The following is a 17,190-nucleotide window of genomic DNA, read 5'->3' on the forward strand; positions in this document are numbered from 1 at the left end:
AGGGAAAACCAATGTTCTTCCAAGACATTAAGTAGTATCCCCGCAGACGTGAGTTCTTTCAACCGTCTGTTGACATCTTCCTAAATTTTAAGACAGAGTATTGAACTTCTCCTCCCGCTCGTGAAGAAGCTGGCGCGACAGCTTATCGACTTGAAGGCAAGGGGCCAATCTCTGGACGAAAAGTTTCTCCGAGGGATAAAGTATGTGATGAAAATCATGAAGCTGTGGGACTGTAGGCAATAAGAATTAGGTATATAGCTAGATGTACGATGCCAAAATTCACCACCTGCGAGAACCCCTATCTTGACATTTGCACGCCGTTCCTTTTTTTCCCCTTCTCAAAAAATGGACGCAAAGTACATTCCCCCTTCTTCCTCAGTTCTAAAACGAATGTCCACAACGCCAGGCCTTATTATACAAAGGGATATTGCGATCCAAATAGAACAGAATGAATTGTAAGACGTCTTCCTCAATCCAACAACTCGTAACAGAGTTTATCCTGCAGCGTCGTAATCTCGCCATGGGAGGATTCCGAAGAAACATGGAGGGGTAAAGTGACGGAAATCAGGCTGTCAGAGTCCCAAAAGGCTTGGGTTCAGATCCAATGGTTATATTCAGCAAGGGACACCCGCAATATTTCATGGATAGGCGGCAGGTTGTCTGACTCGCAGTTCGTTCTTATATCCCTTATCTCATTTTCTAACCATTTATGACATTTTTATTCAGTCAAAAGGCGGTCAGCTCCCTTGGGACGCATGAGTATCTCATATCTGATCATTTTGACTGGGTTAGCAGCGAAGCTCTTCTCGGTACGTTGGTTCGCAGCTCCGCTTTCTCCAGGACTTCATCTGCGCATAGGGCCATGCGAAATTCTCCACTACAATGACATGCCTGGATGTTCTCCTTTTGAGGTCTCTCCGAAAGCCCTCTTCTACCGATTCTCTTTGGTGACGACTCGCAAGCATCCTAAACTAAGGGTATGATAGAGTCCACCCATTACTTTGTAGCTCATTCTTTCCAGGGACTGACGTATCACTGCCTATGCAAGTCCGTATATGATCCAGAGAAAGATCGACAGAGATACTGCTCTAGTTGCTCTGCATGGTATCATGAACGGTGTATGAAGAAGGCTCCTGCTGGTTTGGACAGCGGAGTGGATCCCGCATTGAATGGACTCAGCCATGTCCTATTGGCCAGCCCTATTGTGCGGGGAGGAGAGAATCGCTCCATAAGGGACACGCGTTCTTGGGAGATGGCTGGATCTGGGCAGGTGCTGAGAAACCTTGCCCATTTTCTTAACCATGGGGGCTGTCTAGATCCCAATTGGGCAGCGTCAATGGGCGGGGAAGAGTTTTTTCAAACACTTCTAACATTAGGAAAAGTAGCATACCTCTGCCCCAGCTGCGAAGAGTCCATATAGTTTAGTCATAATAACCCTGAAAAACAAGCGACGTAAATAAAACATCCGTTCAAACCCGCTCTCTTTTTTCACTGCAAGAAGCCATGAATATCTTATCCCTTCAGCAAAACTTGGCCAATTCTTTTGGACTTTCTTCTGATGATGATTCCTCCCCTCTTGACTCACCCGCCTCTTCTCAAAGTCTCGGTGGTCGTCTTAAGGATGCTTATGACCTCAGTCCCTCCTCATCTGTTTTTTCTGACGGCGGTAATTCCCTGGGCTTAGTTGCATCATTTCAGAACACCTTTGGGCTTATTTCACCATCCCTGTCTCTGTCCGACAACGACAACGACGATGACAGACTAAAATTGGTTCAAGAATTTCGGAACAAGCACAAGCCCAAAAAGTCACAGAAGCCCCCTGTATGGAGAAAGGACAGCATATCAAGCGTAGATACCGATGAGGATGACCCCAGTTCTACATTCTCAGACTTCGAAAGCAAAGGCCAAAAGGATGACGACTACGTGGAGCCTCCAGGTGCGCCGATGGGTTCTCCGCAGCTATCACCAGAGGGCGAGATGAGAGCTGCAGCAGGAGCTAACTCCATTGGTAAGTGTGCTGCGTTAACGTCTGATCGCACTTTAACAGTAGTTCCAGAGTTATACCTCATCAATCCTCTTCGGCTGGTACAAATTCGCGACTCTCTGATGACTCTGAGTCACGAACAGTACATCGACGGGATTGCGATGGATCAGTGGCTTCTGAAGCAGTACCAGCAGCTACAAGAGCCATTGCCTCGATACATCCCTATGACGTACCTGCTATGCGATGGGCCACCTTGGGGACCCGACGAGATTGATGGTTATCGAAGAATTTACGACGACTTACCCCTGATCGAGGAGGGTCCTTGCATAATGCAGGACTGCGTGGGTGTTATTTTGGTTAACAGAAACCACTACTGCTGCGTCATATTCCGCCCTGAAGCTCGTGAAATCCACATTCTGGGCCGCACTGGCGACCTCATGGGCAAGCGGGGAAACTGGACTGCGATAGGATCGCAAGATGTCTGGAGAAGGGTTTGCCTGCTCAATGGCTGGCAATTGGGCGAAGAGACCATGCATATCAAGGAAGTTGGATTACCGCAAAATGGCTACGACTGCGGCCCAATCGTATGCCAGGCCATTACGCACATGTGGACAGAACGGCTCGTCTTCGACTCGAATGGTTATTGGGAGAGGCCAGCCCTTCTTTGCTGCCATACAACTCGATTGACCATGCTCCGAGATCTCCAAATTAGCCTTGTGGACTGGATAACCATTCATGCCCATCTTCAAAACCATTACCCCGCTTTGATCGCCCAGTACCTAGATTTGCGAGAATTAGTTGATAACCTTCAAAAGTCCCTAACGCCCACCCTGTTAGCTGCTGTGGTCATTCCGATAGAGCAGAACCTCCTAACGAGCATGGCAATCTGCGCGAAATGCAAGCCGACGAGGCCCTTTCATCCGCAGAGGTCCTGTCGATCTGAACAGCTGAGCAAACTTCTCAAAGGCGCTCGAAGGTTCAATCCGTTCAATAATATAGTCTCTCCACCAGCCCAGGACGAGGACGGCGATAACCCATCCGGTGGAGAAAAGGACGACGACGAATTCGAGCTTGGCAGACTGGGGGCTCCAACTGAACACACACCTGCTCCGCTCGGTGCACTTATAGAGCGATTCCCACGACGCGTACTTCCGGTTCCCTTGACCCCGAGACCTGCGTTTCCTGTTCGCCTGACTAGGAAAGACAATCTGCCTGTACTTCCTGTCCCCTTGAACCGGAAAAAACAATCTGAGAGGCCTTCGCCTTCCTTTTGACCGAAATTTCGACGAGTATGAGACAGGGCCTACTGCTTCTGCTCTTTTGCCCGTTGATGATACGATTGAGGGGTACGCCCCAGGGCTGGTCTACATAGCCAAGCATATTCTCTTGCATGGCTGGGAGCACTTTCATGACTATGGCTGGCGTATACTCCCATCCTTTGCTCAGATGTTTCATATGACCCCACCCACTCAAGTTGGCAGCCACATAATGCGTGAAGTCCCTGACGACCTCGTTCAGCCCTCATGCACCGAGCCGCCCTCTGGGTATGATGTCATCTCCATGGGCTTGGAGGATATGATCGCACACGCTCGCACTTCTCAAGAGGCAATCAACATTGTTGTCACCGGCCTTGATTCGGAATCACGCCATGTGCATGTAGATATCACTAAGGATCAGCTTATTCTCGGTCCTGACGATCTTGCTGTATCAGCAGACATCGATAGTGTCATCTTTGTCACCAGGGAGCCGCGTTTCATGAAGCCTGTCGCCATATTAACCAGCCCCGTCATTCGTGATCGCGCCCCAATTTGGAAGAACAACCACGCTTACGCGGAGCTCCTTGTGCCGCCCTCAGATGAGGACAGAGATGCAGGAGGCGCACGAACAGACTGGCTTCTTCAACGTTTTGCTCTAAGCCGTGTTCCCCATGTGCACCTTGGCATTCAAGGTGGTCTCAGCAGCATGGTCAACCTCTACCTCTTCTTTCCTCGAATGACACACAAAGCCCCTTACTCACGGTTCTGGACGTCCAAGGTTCCAGCTCACATTCAGTATCTCATCTGGGAGGATGTCATCCTACCATCGCTCCGAAGGGTCATTGGTGTGACAGAGGAGGTCTACGCAGGCTATGACCAGGACCATGTCAAATTCAAGCAAGGTGGTAAAAGCTCGGCAACGCCATCTTTCCCCTTGAGCAGACCCAAATTTGCCCAATTTTTGCGGGAGCTTGATCAAATGGTACAATGCTGCTACGAATTTCTATCCCTTCGCCTTGCTCATGCCATATTTCAGATCAGAGCCCTTGACCAAGAAGGGAAGACGCAATACGGGTCCTACTTCTTCGTCTTGGAGAACAAGGGGTGCAAGTCGTACTGCCGAGCGACATATGAGCCAGAGATTGGCATGGATATGGAGGACACGGTCTCCAGTGCATTCCGCAAGTGCCAAGAGACGTTTGATGGTCTTGATTGGTCGTACATGTTAGATCCGTCGAATGGCGGCGACCTGCTTCTAGACATTGGGGTTAGTATCCATCCGAAGTGTCGTGGGGTAGTCGGACTTTGGACGCTGGCTGGGTTGGAGGCGTCATACGGAGCATCAGGATATGGCGCTGGCAACATCCACCACGTCAACACAATGGCAAACCATGGCGCCTTGCAATCTGAGATGGGTCAGAAGCGGGCGGAGCAAACGGGTATTGCGTTTCGACATAGTTACAACTTGTGGTACGAGGTAGTCAGGAAGGCTAACAATTCGCGGGACCTCTTCTCCGACACGGAGGTTTTTGATCGCAGCCCAAAGCACGTCGACCAAGTCAAGGGCCTGGTAGACATCTTCCGTAGCTCAGCCACCAAGAAACGCTTTGGAGTTAGAGAGGAGTTTCGGGTCAGTGGGGCAGCGATGGCCCAGGCATCCAAGGCGATTAAGCACCAGGCGCGTGTCCGCCATTTTTTGACAGGTTAACTCATCGCTGATGGTCCATTTTCCACGTAGATTTGGCAGCGTCTGGGGCCAAATTTCGTCACTTGGGTGCCTAGCAAATCCTTTTTCGAATTTCTGGCCTTGAGAATCCTGGCATTGGATGCCTTCCACCGTTACGTCTGGGAAAGGATGCCGACGAACTACGGCACAATCACAGGCGTCGTTGCCTTCTTGATGCAGTCCGTTGTCTTCACGCCGCCACTGACACGATCGTTTGTTCGACAAGCGCTTCGAGACCTCTACTTCAAGCAAAATATGCAGCGTTTTCAGATGTTTTTTCTCTCCTCTTTGCGTCTGAATGAGGCCAACTGCCTTCCGGAAATCTCTCCTTTCGACGACCTCAAAGTTCATCAAGAGATGGGAGTCTCATTTCGTCGGCGACCTCCTCGAGTGCAAATGCCGCAGCAGGGAAACGAACGATTTCCATTGGGGAGAAGCCCTGGCTGGAATGAAATTCAGCAGACGCTGCTCAGGGAGCCATGGACGCTTCTGGGTCCTTTCAAGTGGCCGCTAACCTTGAATAACATTCTTCATGGGCTGCCCAATTCGATGGAACTTAGGGCTGGCTATCTATTTACCAGGATGACGTACTGCACATGGTGGTTCCTGGCTGAACATATGGTCACTCGGTTGGTGGCACCCTCAAATGTGCAAGAGGCGCTTCAGCAATGGTCGGTGACATCAGCCTTGGAAACCCTCAAGCTGGCTGTTTGCCTACCCAACTCAGCTGGGCTACGTGGCAGCATTCCTGGCGCAAAAAGAAAGCCAGCCTTTCAAGCACGTTTTAACGACTTCTTTCCCATCCGAGGTACCGAACCACAAACGAGGATTTGGCAGGCGCTAGCGGGGGAGGTTGGATATTTAGGGGAGTACTGGGCGCAGGTCGATTCTATTACAGAGGATCAGCGTGCAGAACTTGGAATGTTATTGGCAAAGCTTCTTGGCTGCTGCCAGTGTTTGCCCGCTCGGAAGGGGAACGAACTATGGTACACCAAGATGCAGGCCAGTTTAGGAGAGGACGCTGTCGTCTTGGATACCAACCCTCAATTCTATTTGCTGGAATCAGTGGGTGGAGGGGGTCAGCGAGGCAGAAGACAACGACGGAAGGCACGCACATTGCGGTCATCGCTGCAGTTTCAAACCCACCAATTGGAGGTCCTGCACAGAATACCTAGAGGAACTGCCTTGGCGGCCATTCGACGACTCAAATCAATCAAGAACCGACCGCGGACTGGTAGGGCAAAGAACAAAAGGGTGCCTCCAAAACGCAAGACTAGACAAGTAGAGGGCATAGATGAGAATCAAAACCGCATCAATTATATTGATGAACCAGAGGGCGCAGCGCATGGAGAATCGCACGAGCAAAGCGAAGTTGATAATTTGGCACCTGAGGATGGAAGCGAGCTCGATAGCGAAGAAGACTCAGGCTCTGAGGATTCTAGCTTGTGGGGCTGACATACGTGTGCTATAGTAGCATGAATACTCAATGCAGTTGTGCGCTATGTATTTAATTTTCTACCTGGGAATAAATAAGCGATTGAGATTGCAGGTGGTGGCCGGCCATCTCGGCCATCGAGCGCTTATTTGCTCAGGAAAACCGGAGCAACATTGCCCATAAGATCACGTGATAACAGGGGTCAGGGGTCTGCATGTCGGTTCAGAGAAAAATATGCAGTATTTTTGTTTTTTCAAAATTCATCATATAGTGCCTTTTAAAATACCCAAATCGTCCTCAACATAACATCGTGATATACCAAAATTTGTCTTTGCCCCTATTTTGCGTGGGAATTACATGTTTGTGACATTTTTACTTCCTGACGAACATTCACCGTTGCTCCTTGCTCTCTTCGAAATCCAATAGATATCTCTCTGCTATAGACACACAGAAATGTCCTCAAACAACACGGAACAACTTCAGTTTTCCTCCAATGCTGATAATCAGGACATGCAACTGATTACGGAGCCATTGGCAATCGGGTATGATTTCGAGGATCCTTGGGGCGTACGTGCGCTAATCAATTGCCTCATAGAACTTCGGGCCCTTTTCTTGCGGCTGTGGAGCGATTGGGGATTTCAGAGCTCCCCTGGATAATGAGTTTGGCTCACGTCGATCTCGCACTCTCTGTAAGTCCTTTGATGTCATGTTGACGTTACTCATCCGTATCTTAGCCACAACAGAAGACGTCGCTCGTCAATCAGATCACCTCTGCTGAGAGGGAAATAAAGCATTGGATCGAAAACCCATTCAGTAAAGATAGCCATAACTCGAAGGCTGCCCTCGTCCTAGGGATAATAGCGACGTATTCCCTGCTCACTGCGATACAACTCAACCCGACGCTCTCCCACAACACATGCGGCCCTTCTCCTCAACCCGATGGTTGCATCAAGCTGGCGGGGAACAGCACGGATTCCATCGTCAAATTGTACGATTGGCCGGTCATGGTCAAAAAAGCGCTTTCCTCCCTGGGACAAATGTTGGAGAACCCGAAAGAGCAGCAAAAGGCCAACCAATTCTTCTCTGCTCTGGAGCAAGGCGACGACGATCTCGGATATCTGTACGGGATATTCCAAAAGTCAAAGAACTCGTCGAAAGCATCAAGGATAGTGGCCAACTTCGCGCTGGCGGCAGCTGGCCTTCGTGCCGCCTTGGAGGTAAGTCAGCATCTAGTTTTGATAATAAGTGTGTCTCACATAGGCTTCCCCAAGGGCAAGGAAATCCCGGAGAAATGGGGGCGGGCTGATAAGCAAACGGGGGCAGAGTATCTCCAGCAACACCGGGGGGCGAACCCAAGTGTGGGACCGCAAGCGTTGCTACTTCCCCTCCACCAGGCATTGGCGGTCTCACCCTTGCTGCTTCTGCAAACGAGGGACGCCATGGGGAAGCATGTGGCAAGGCATTGGCATCTCTTAGTAAGTCAACGTACCTCCTTCCAATTCAAGCTGAATGAAATTGTCGTAGATGTGGAAGCACCTAGGCTGCCAACGACCTCCTTTGCTGGGCTTGATCGAGAATATCATTTGGACGACCCTGTGTCAAGTTGCTGTGAGGCCGAAGGAAATACCTCAGGCCATGGCATCCCTATACGAACGTCTCAAAGAAATGACACGGTACGACAAGGAGAACAACGCGTTTGAGTTGGAAGTTGAGCCAGAGTGCCATGAATTCTACAAGTCGCTGGAGCCTCTCTTTTACGTGCCAACATCTGTCGACGACGGCCCGGCATTGGCCCAACCAGCCCTAGCTCCCGGAACCCCCCCAACCCCGCCGTCTAATACCTCCTACCATCCTCCAGCTGCTGGACCTTCGGGGTTGAATGCCCCGAGGGAAAACTCACCCCCGCCTGATGGCCCTCTTAGCAATGCCGGCAAAGGGGATGACGCCGAGGACGAGGACGACAACGACAACGACAACGACAAAGACGACAACGACGATGAAAGGGACGATGATGTGGATAGGACAGAGACTGCCGACATCAACCTGGATGCTGGCAAAGTGGGCGGTGGCCAAGAGCCCATTGGAAGCAGCAAACGCAGACGCGGAGACGACGACGCCGAGGACGACGCCGAGGACAACAACGACGACGACGACGACGACGACGACGACCCAAAAGCTGGGCCATCAATGCGCAAGAGGCTAAGACCCACCGTGCCCTCCGACGACAGCGACGATTACCTTACGCACAAGCTCAAGAGGCTACACAAGCACCCATCTACTCCGTCCCCTGGCGATGAGAACGACAACCAAACCCCTTCCGCCACCAAGCCCCCCGCCTCCAAGCCATCGCCTGCGAAAAAGGGCCCACGCAAACCGCCCAGCAAGCCATCCTCCTCCAAAACAAGGCGACAGACGTCCACAACCCTAAGCCGATCGCAAGGTGCTGAAGGAGGAAAGAGAGGCGGCATTCCCCCCAACCATACTAGGGGTCCCAGAAAATGGCTAGCTCGTCTTGTAGGTACATCTGCTGAGGAGGTAAGCCGCTTTTAATCAATATAAATATTGATTTATTGACTCTTTCAAAGCGCTACGCTGCTCCCCCAACTGTCCTCTTTGATATCCGCGGCGAAGCCGTCGAACTTCTCCCATCCTTTCATGTAAGTCGAAACACCTTTTTGTCAGCATTTCCTAACATCATTTTCAGCACGAGTACGCCAGGGAGTCTTTCCTCGCGTTGATCAGAGGCATTCGACGGACGTGTGGAGATCGTCCCCCCGATTATACCTCGGGCGACGGGAATGGCACCGCAATCAAGTCTGTGCCTTACGATGTCTATAAGCAATGGTCCCCCAGCCAAGTGGGGGAGCTGTTGAATACGAAGGCCATCTTGGTGACGGGCGTGCCTGTAGAAGCTCCGGAGAGTTTCGAGGGCGCATTAAGGGGTCTAAACAGATTCCTTGACGCATCCATAATATGCAACGGTGAGCATCGCTCAGCCAAAACACCCTGCCGTCTGCTGACTTGCCATGTAGATCAATCGATAGATTTGGGTCCCACAGGCAATGAACGCCTTAGAAGGGCCACCCTGGAAGAGATCATCGCAATCTCCAAGTCGCCCGAACGCAAGGCAATCAACTTCCTCGACTTCCCTGGTCCTCTGCCAGCAGGAACGCCGCTGGTCTCCGACGACACCTTGGATCGCGTTTGTTATTCAGCAACATGGTCCCACCACATGCCTCGGAAAGCGGCAGACATGTCGGCGCTGACATGGACCATTGCTGCCACTCCGTCAACTTGGCACCACGTACATGTTGACTCGAACGGTTTCGGAACGGTAGTAGTTGCTACTTACGGTAGGAAGCTTTGGGCGTTGATCCGACGAAAGGACGACCCTTATTCGTCAAGGCCTATTGACTGGGCAGAAGATGTCATTGGCTACAATGACGCTGTTTTGGACTCGGAAGACTACGAAGTGTCTTACGTGATTTTGGAACCGGGAACGGCGCTGTAAGTCAAGTTGCCCTTGATTTTGTATCTGTCGCTGATCATTAAAAAAGGGTGATGCCTGGAGGGTGCCCTCACATGGTTGTAACCCTTGAGGACTCAACCGTGTTCTCAGGGAGCCACTTTTACCATGGGAGGAGCATCCGGCGTCATATGTTCAGCCTCATCATCTCTGCTGCTATGCCCAGCGCCACGAACACGGAGCACGACGAGTGCACAATTTCTATTATGGGGCGCGTAGTAGAGATGATAGGAAAGGCTTGCCTTACTCCCAACGTTGTTCCTGGTAAGTCCGCTTAAAGAGTCTTTATTTTACTTTTTTACTCATCTTTTTCTGAAATAGATAATCTCTGGCACCATCTGCCCGAAGTCTCCACAACGGAGGGCATGAAGGATGTCCTCGTCGTTTGTGCCGTAGGCCGGCTTCTTCCGGTCTTCTTCTCTCAGCACGTCGAATGTCAGGATGAGGTTGCCGTCATCTCCTCAAATGCTCTCAGAGTGGCACGGCAGATCCAGGCTTCGGATAAATTCAGGTTTAGCTTCGCTGGCCGGCCTCTGAGTTTCATCGGAGATATTTACGAAGTATATCTGCAGCAAGTCTGCAGGATATACTGTCACTTGCTTTCGGAGCAGGGATATCCTATTCCCCTTGAACAGATACGGCGTTTGCGCGAATGCGACGATTTTGAGCCAGGATTCCGGGGTGGGCCAGGGGGCGGCAAGGCTCCCAAACAGCCAGATAGCCTTTCTGATTTGCGTTTGGACTTGGCTGTGGAATGTTTCATAGATTTTGTCTTGGAGAAATAGTCGCATTTCTCATTTATTGCATGTATCATTGTCGTCTTGTATCATTGTACTGGTTTCTTTTTTCAGTTTTAAAAACTACTCTGCTCAGTGCATTGGGCATATAAGTGCGTGAAACTAGTCAATGATGTAATCCTGTATAGTTGTGAAAAGCGGCTGAACCCTAATAGCGATAAACATACTGACGGTGCGCCGACAATGCCAACTATTTAAGTATTGCCAATTTACCAACAACTGAAGCGAAACAGGGCACAGCAGATGGCATCACAAGCAGCAATGCCATCGCCTCCCCCTAACCCTCCAAAAGCGCCAATATGCCCCGCCTCCCCCTACCTAACCAGCTCAGCATATGAGCGCAATCTCCTATCTATATTATCCGACGGATTACAGGGTGTAATCGGTCGACCTTCTCCGTTCGCGGCGCAACAACTTCACACACCTCCGTTAGGGTGTTCTGATGAAGAATCACCTTGTCGCGCCGAGTTGCGCCGCTTCCCCACGCTCCAGTGCCCCCTTCTTCGTCGAGAATCTCGCTGAGCGCAGCGAAGCAACCGTCGCTCCCCGACCCAGGGTTAGGTGACGAAATATGTCCGGGCATGTTAGGAGAGTATACTGATAAAATTCCTACGGAGATAGCTGCCCTCCTCCTCGTGCTGTAGCTCAAATACCGTTTCGGTACGAGGAGAAGAGGGTGCCAACGGCCAGGATGTTGGCGCGACTCGGCGCAACAAGTACCCATCTCTAGGTATACCCTCAAGGTATATGGGACAACTTGTTGCGCCGTGTTGCGCCGCTTCCTCATCATCCAGCAGCACGTTTACTACCTGCAAAACTACCATACTGGCCCCAGCCACTTCAAACAGTGGCGCAACTCGGCGCAACAGCTCCCCAAACCTCCCCATATATATCCCCCAGGACTGGGTCGTTGTTGCGCCGAGTTGCGCCACCATCTGAGGAAGCTGTGGAATTATCTTTGTGTTTTATTTAATGTGCCCCTGTTCCCTCTTTCCCCTGACCTGCCTATTCAGGCAGCTGAGTGTTCGCATTTTCTCACAGTTACAATACATCACAACTCCGACCTATCTATATTATCCGACGGATTACAGGGTGTAATCGGTCGACCTTCTCCGTTTGCGGCGCAACAACTTCACACACCTCCGTTAGGGTGTTCTGATGAAGAATCACCTTGTCGCGCCGAGTTGCGCCGCTTCCCCACGCTCCAGTGCCCCCTTCTTCGTCGAGAATCTCGCTGAGCGCAGCGAAGCAACCGTCGCTCCCCGACCCAGGGTTAGGTGACGAAATATGTCCGGGCATGTTAGGAGAGTATACTGATAAAATTCCTACGGAGATAGCTGCCCTCCTCCTCGTGCTGTAGCTCAAATACCGTTTCGGTACGAGGAGAAGAGGGTGCCAACGGCCAGGATGTTGGCGCGACTCGGCGCAACAAGTACCCATCTCTAGGTATACCCTCAAGGTATATGGGACAACTTGTTGCGCCGTGTTGCGCCGCTTCCTCATCATCCAGCAGCACGTTTACTACCTGCAAAACTACCATACTGGCCCCAGCCACTTCAAACAGTGGCGCAACTCGGCGCAACAGCTCCCCAAACCTCCCCATATATATCCCCCAGGACTGGGTCGTTGTTGCGCCGAGTTGCGCCACCATCTGAGGAAGCTGTGGAATTATCTTTGTGTTTTATTTAATGTGCCCCTGTTCCCTCTTTCCCCTGACCTGCCTATTCAGGCAGCTGAGTGTTCGCATTTTCTCACAGTTACAATACATCACAACTCCGACCTCACTACTAAATTAGTTTCTCACAGTCAGTAGCCCACATTAGGGACTTCAAATTCCGCTCTAATGACACTTTTTGTAATGAAACATGGTCAGAACCTGCTCCAATTGCTTAGGTATATAGAGGAATGTTGTTCAGAATAATAAAAAGCATAAGATGCAAAAGCTCCGAAGTAGTTAGGGCCATTTTAAGACAGTCAAAAGCTGGAAAAATGCGAACTTAAACAGCAAATACAGGGTTAGTGACTCAGGATTTGATTTTCATGACTTGCTTGAGGGTAGAAAAGTGTTCAGAATGCGAAATTACATGAGATACAATTGACAGTATATAGCTAGCATATTTGATGGACAAGCTACAGTCTCCAAAATGCGAAATTAGCAGGAAGAATGAGCTGTACTGCCTCAGGATTTGATTTACAGGTCTTGTTTGAGTGGACAAAGTTGTTCAGAATGTAAAGAAACATAAATCCGATGTGGGGGGCAATTTGTAGCAACAGGTATTGCTGTATAAATTGAGCAAAAATGCGAAGTACAGCCAGAAGGTGACTCCTAGCCCCCCTAGATCATGTGCTTACAGAAAACCTCTGAAGTATTCTGTAAGCACATGACCCAGGGGAGCTAGGGGACATTCCCACAGGCAAAGAACAACAAAATTCGCTCAGAGGGCCTTTTTTTTTGTGAGTACAAGGGCAGGACTTGTCCCAATTACTTAGGTATATAGAGGAAAGTTGCTCAGAATGATAAAATACATAAAATGCAAGAACTCCGAAGTAGTTAGGGCCATTTTAAAGCAGTCAAGAAGGGCAAAAATGCGAACTTAAGTAGCAAATAGTGGGCTACTGACTTAGGGATTGACTTTCATGACTTGCTTGAGTGACCAAAAGTGTTCAGAATGCGAAATTACATAGGATACAATTGACAGTATATACCTAGCATATTTTAAGGACAAGCTACAGTCTCCAAAATGCGAAATTAGCAGGAAGAATGAGCTGTACTGCCTCAGGATTTGATTTTCATGGCTTGCTTGAGTGGACAAAGTTGTTCAGAATGTAAAAGAACATGAATCCGATGTGGGGCACAATTTGTAGCAGCAGATATTGCCATTTAAATTGAGCAAAAATGCGAAGTACAGCCAGAAGGTGACTCCTAGCCCCCCTAGATCATGTGCTTACAGAAAACCTCTGAAGTATTCTGTAAGCACATGACCCAGGGGAGCTAGGGGACATTCCCACAGGCAAAGAACAACAGGGTTAGGGTTATAGGACATATTTTGAAATCGTAGGATAATCCTACCCGCTAAATCCCTCCTACCCCAACTGTTGTTACCCTAAGTCTACTGTAGTTTACCCTAACTTTACTGTAGTTTACCCTAACTTATTCTAATGATGCAGGCCTGCTGGATGGCCCTCTGTGATTCTTTGAACACCCCAGAGGCTGTCTGGCCTTCCAGGAAGCCTGCCGTGTGAGAACGAACGGTCAGAAAAATATTTCAGGCGGCGTGGAAGGAGCTGACGCACCTACAGCCATGCACAGGCAGCCAGGCAGCCCGCAGCGACAGTCGCGAGCTTGCTGGTGCATGTACGGGGCGCGTAGCCGCCCACACGGTCGTAGGTGACACAGCGTGGCCATCCAGGCAGCCCATGCTTGCTTGGGAGTGATAGAGCAGTCCCAGTACAAGCGCGGGCTTCCTGGAAGGCCACACTCACGAGAGGGAGTCAGAACGACGGCCATACACATAGACAAACATGAGGGACTTACCTCCATCAGTGTGGGCTGCTAGGAAGCCCACGCTGTCGGAGTCAAGGTCTATTAGTCAAAAGAAAGTAAGTTAGTAACTGATCACACTCACCGTGGGCTTCTAGGAATGCCACGCACACAGTGGGCCAACAGAGGACTCACGTACATCAGCGCGGGCTGCCAGGAAGCCCACGGCGACCGTGATGAGCTTGCTGGTACATGTATGGGGCGTAGCCGCCCCCGCGTGTCATAGGTGACACAGCACGGCCATCCAGGCAGCCCACGCTTGTTTGGGAGTAATGAACTAGTTACAGTACAAGCATGGGCTGCCTGGATGGCCACGCTCATGAAGGGGAGTCAGAACAACGCCAGGGGACTCACCTCCATCAGTGCGGGCGGCCAGGAAGCCCGCGCTATCAGAGTCAACACCTATTAGTCAAGAACAGGTAAGTGAGTACGTACATATGGTGCTACACTCACCATGGCCTTCCAGGAATGCCACGCGCGCAGTGGGCCCACAGAGAATACGTGTACATCAGCACGGGCTGCCAGGAAGCCCGTGCTGTCGGAGTCTACACCTGTTAGTCAAGCATGAGTAAGTCAGTACGTATTCTGTTGGTCCTACACTCACTGTGGCCTTCCAGGAAGCCCATGCATGCAAGCGCCACATATATTCAGTCCACCTACAGCATGGGCCGCGTGGAAGCCCACGACGAGCATACGTACGTCCCCCATTGTATAAAGTTTGTATACCCTACTTACCATACATTCTCATTCACAACGCGGGCTGCCTGGCCGGCCACGACGTGTGTCGACAAGCCGTAGGACTTACAGCCCTCCATTCAGTGGGCTTCCTGGCCGCCCATACGGTGGCTTAGCATTGAGACTCTCACTCGAAGACATCACCTCACGCTGGCCTCATCGTCGACTGAGTTATTCCACTTGATCTACGGCTCAAAAATTCCTCTTTTCTATGTTTTGTAGTGATACATTTCTGTTCTTCATCTCACTGGGCCTCCGCGCCGCCCGTACTATGTATTGTAGTTAATATACGGTCGTTTATATGCATGATGAACGTACCTAAGTCATTCATCTGTGGGTGGGGGTGCTTGGCGCAGTCTACGTCGCATTTCCCTTCGTCCTACGCTCACGAATTGAATATTAGATCGCGTCTGGTGACTTGGTTAGGAAAACTCACTACGTTCAATCCGGATCAAATTCCTCCACGTCGTGTACAGAGCGTACGCGATGCCAACGACGATCTGGGCGATATTGATAGCGTGCAAGATGTTCATGGTGGTGCTAAGCAGGTTCTGACGTATGTAAATGAGGCCTGCGCTTCACCACGGGCCGCCTGGAAGCCCACGCGGTGAGTACGTACTCCTCCCATCATACCGTACTCACTCGACTTCACTCACAGGGCGGGCTGCCTGGATGCCCATACGGCGCTCAAGTTCCCCTGGCAGTCTAGCGAATGTTCAGCAAATTGGATGTTCGTAGCTATGTAAAGTACAACATGGGTAGTACATGCGTTGCAATACAAGATGTGAAGAAAGTAAGTACGTGATACAGCAGCAGCGAGATGAGTACAGCAGGGGGGGGCATAACGACATGCGGGGCGGGGGGGGTCTACCATGGAAAAGTATCTGAAGGAGGTCCAAGTTAGCAGATGGCGCTGGAGGGGATGAAGTACTTACCGTCGACGCTAAAAATCCTGCGTTCGTCGGTGACGTCCTCCAGCAGCATCACCTTGACGAGCATGCGCAAGGCCCCGTTCTCCAGCCCGCAATGGACGCGCTAGTCAAGTTAGTGGCAGGCGAACGTTAAAGGGACGAGCTACTTACCTTGACAGAGCCACCCACGTCGGTGGTCCACTTGTACTGCGCTCGTTCGTTTCGCGCGTAGACGGCCAGTTGCTGGCCGTGGACGACAACCTCGACGTCCTCGTGCTCGATGCCCGGGAGCTCAAGTTGGAAGGCGAGGGCCTTGCTGACATCCTTCGCCCAGATAGAGCTATATTGGTGTCAGATGAGCGGCGAACGCGTAATCGCGTACTTACGAAGGAGGGAGTACGACGGGCATACGCCCGAGTGGAATGGGCGAAGGACGGGGGGTCGGCGATGCTGGTACGTCGCAGTATGAAAGGGCGGGTGATGATGGTTGGACATGGATTGCCAATGGCGAATCGACGAGGAGGGGCGATGGCGATTGAATGCGGGTGGGCGCGGGAGTTGGCGAGTGTGGTACGCCAGACGGCCCTGGCGTTGGCGAATGGCGGGATGGTGGCGATAGGACGGGGGTGGGCCATTTCGCGGGAGTTGGCGAGCGTGGTACGCCAGAGGGCCCCGGCGTTGGCGAATGGCGGGATGGTGGCGAGATGGCACGCAGGAGTAGGTCCTCCACGGCGCGGGAGGAAGCCTGCGATGACTTGAGCTGGTCGACCTCCTCCGTTTGGTGTCGAGTCGTCGCCGCAAGAGGGAGACGCGTAGCCTTCTCTGCCTTCTTGGGCTGGCGTGCACGATTGGGAAGGGCGCCCCGCCTTCTCATTTCGTCGCGGAAATATGATGCGAATCTCTGTAAATCAGTTAGTACACCCCATAAGATAGAACAGGCCACGCACCTTGTTCTGCCTGTCCGTCATGTCCCACTGGGACAGCCACTCCTCCCGAAAGTCCACCCAGAACCTCTTGCGCCCAAATTCATCGTCGATCGTGTCTTGGAAGGCGTCGGCCCTCGAGGTCATGAAGGCTAGCTGGGCTGGCGTGGCCCACGGTTCGTCTAATCGTTGTCGAGGTGGCATCGTTGTGGTGGAAGGGAGTAGAGATGGCGGAACGGAAGAGAGAGTGGCCAGTGCGCAGGCGCCAAAGCCCACAACCCTGAGTCACGTCATATTATGTGACCTGGACCCTGCGCCCCAGTCACGGTCTCCCTTCCCCACGGGCAGCTTGGAAG

General features: G+C 51.3%; 1 protein-coding gene across 1 annotated transcript; it reads left to right on the top strand.

Annotated features, from left to right (window-relative positions):
• Positions 1–7,057: 7,057 nt before the first annotated feature.
• On the top strand, positions 7,058–10,712 carry PC9H_009203 (uncharacterized protein; the record flags this gene model as incomplete). The annotated part of the gene is made up of 9 exons (XM_036778710.1): positions 7,058–7,090; positions 7,136–7,618; positions 7,673–7,876; positions 7,926–8,936; positions 8,987–9,058; positions 9,106–9,382; positions 9,434–9,908; positions 9,959–10,191; positions 10,249–10,712. The coding sequence occupies 9 exons, from the start codon at positions 7,058–7,060 to the stop codon at positions 10,710–10,712; spliced, it is 3,252 nt and encodes a 1,083-aa protein (XP_036630138.1).
• Positions 10,713–17,190: the final 6,478 nt, after the last annotated feature.

This window comes from Pleurotus ostreatus (assembly GCF_014466165.1).
Source record: "Pleurotus ostreatus strain PC9 chromosome Unknown scaffold_6, whole genome shotgun sequence".
NCBI lineage: Eukaryota > Fungi > Basidiomycota > Agaricomycetes > Agaricales > Pleurotaceae > Pleurotus > Pleurotus ostreatus.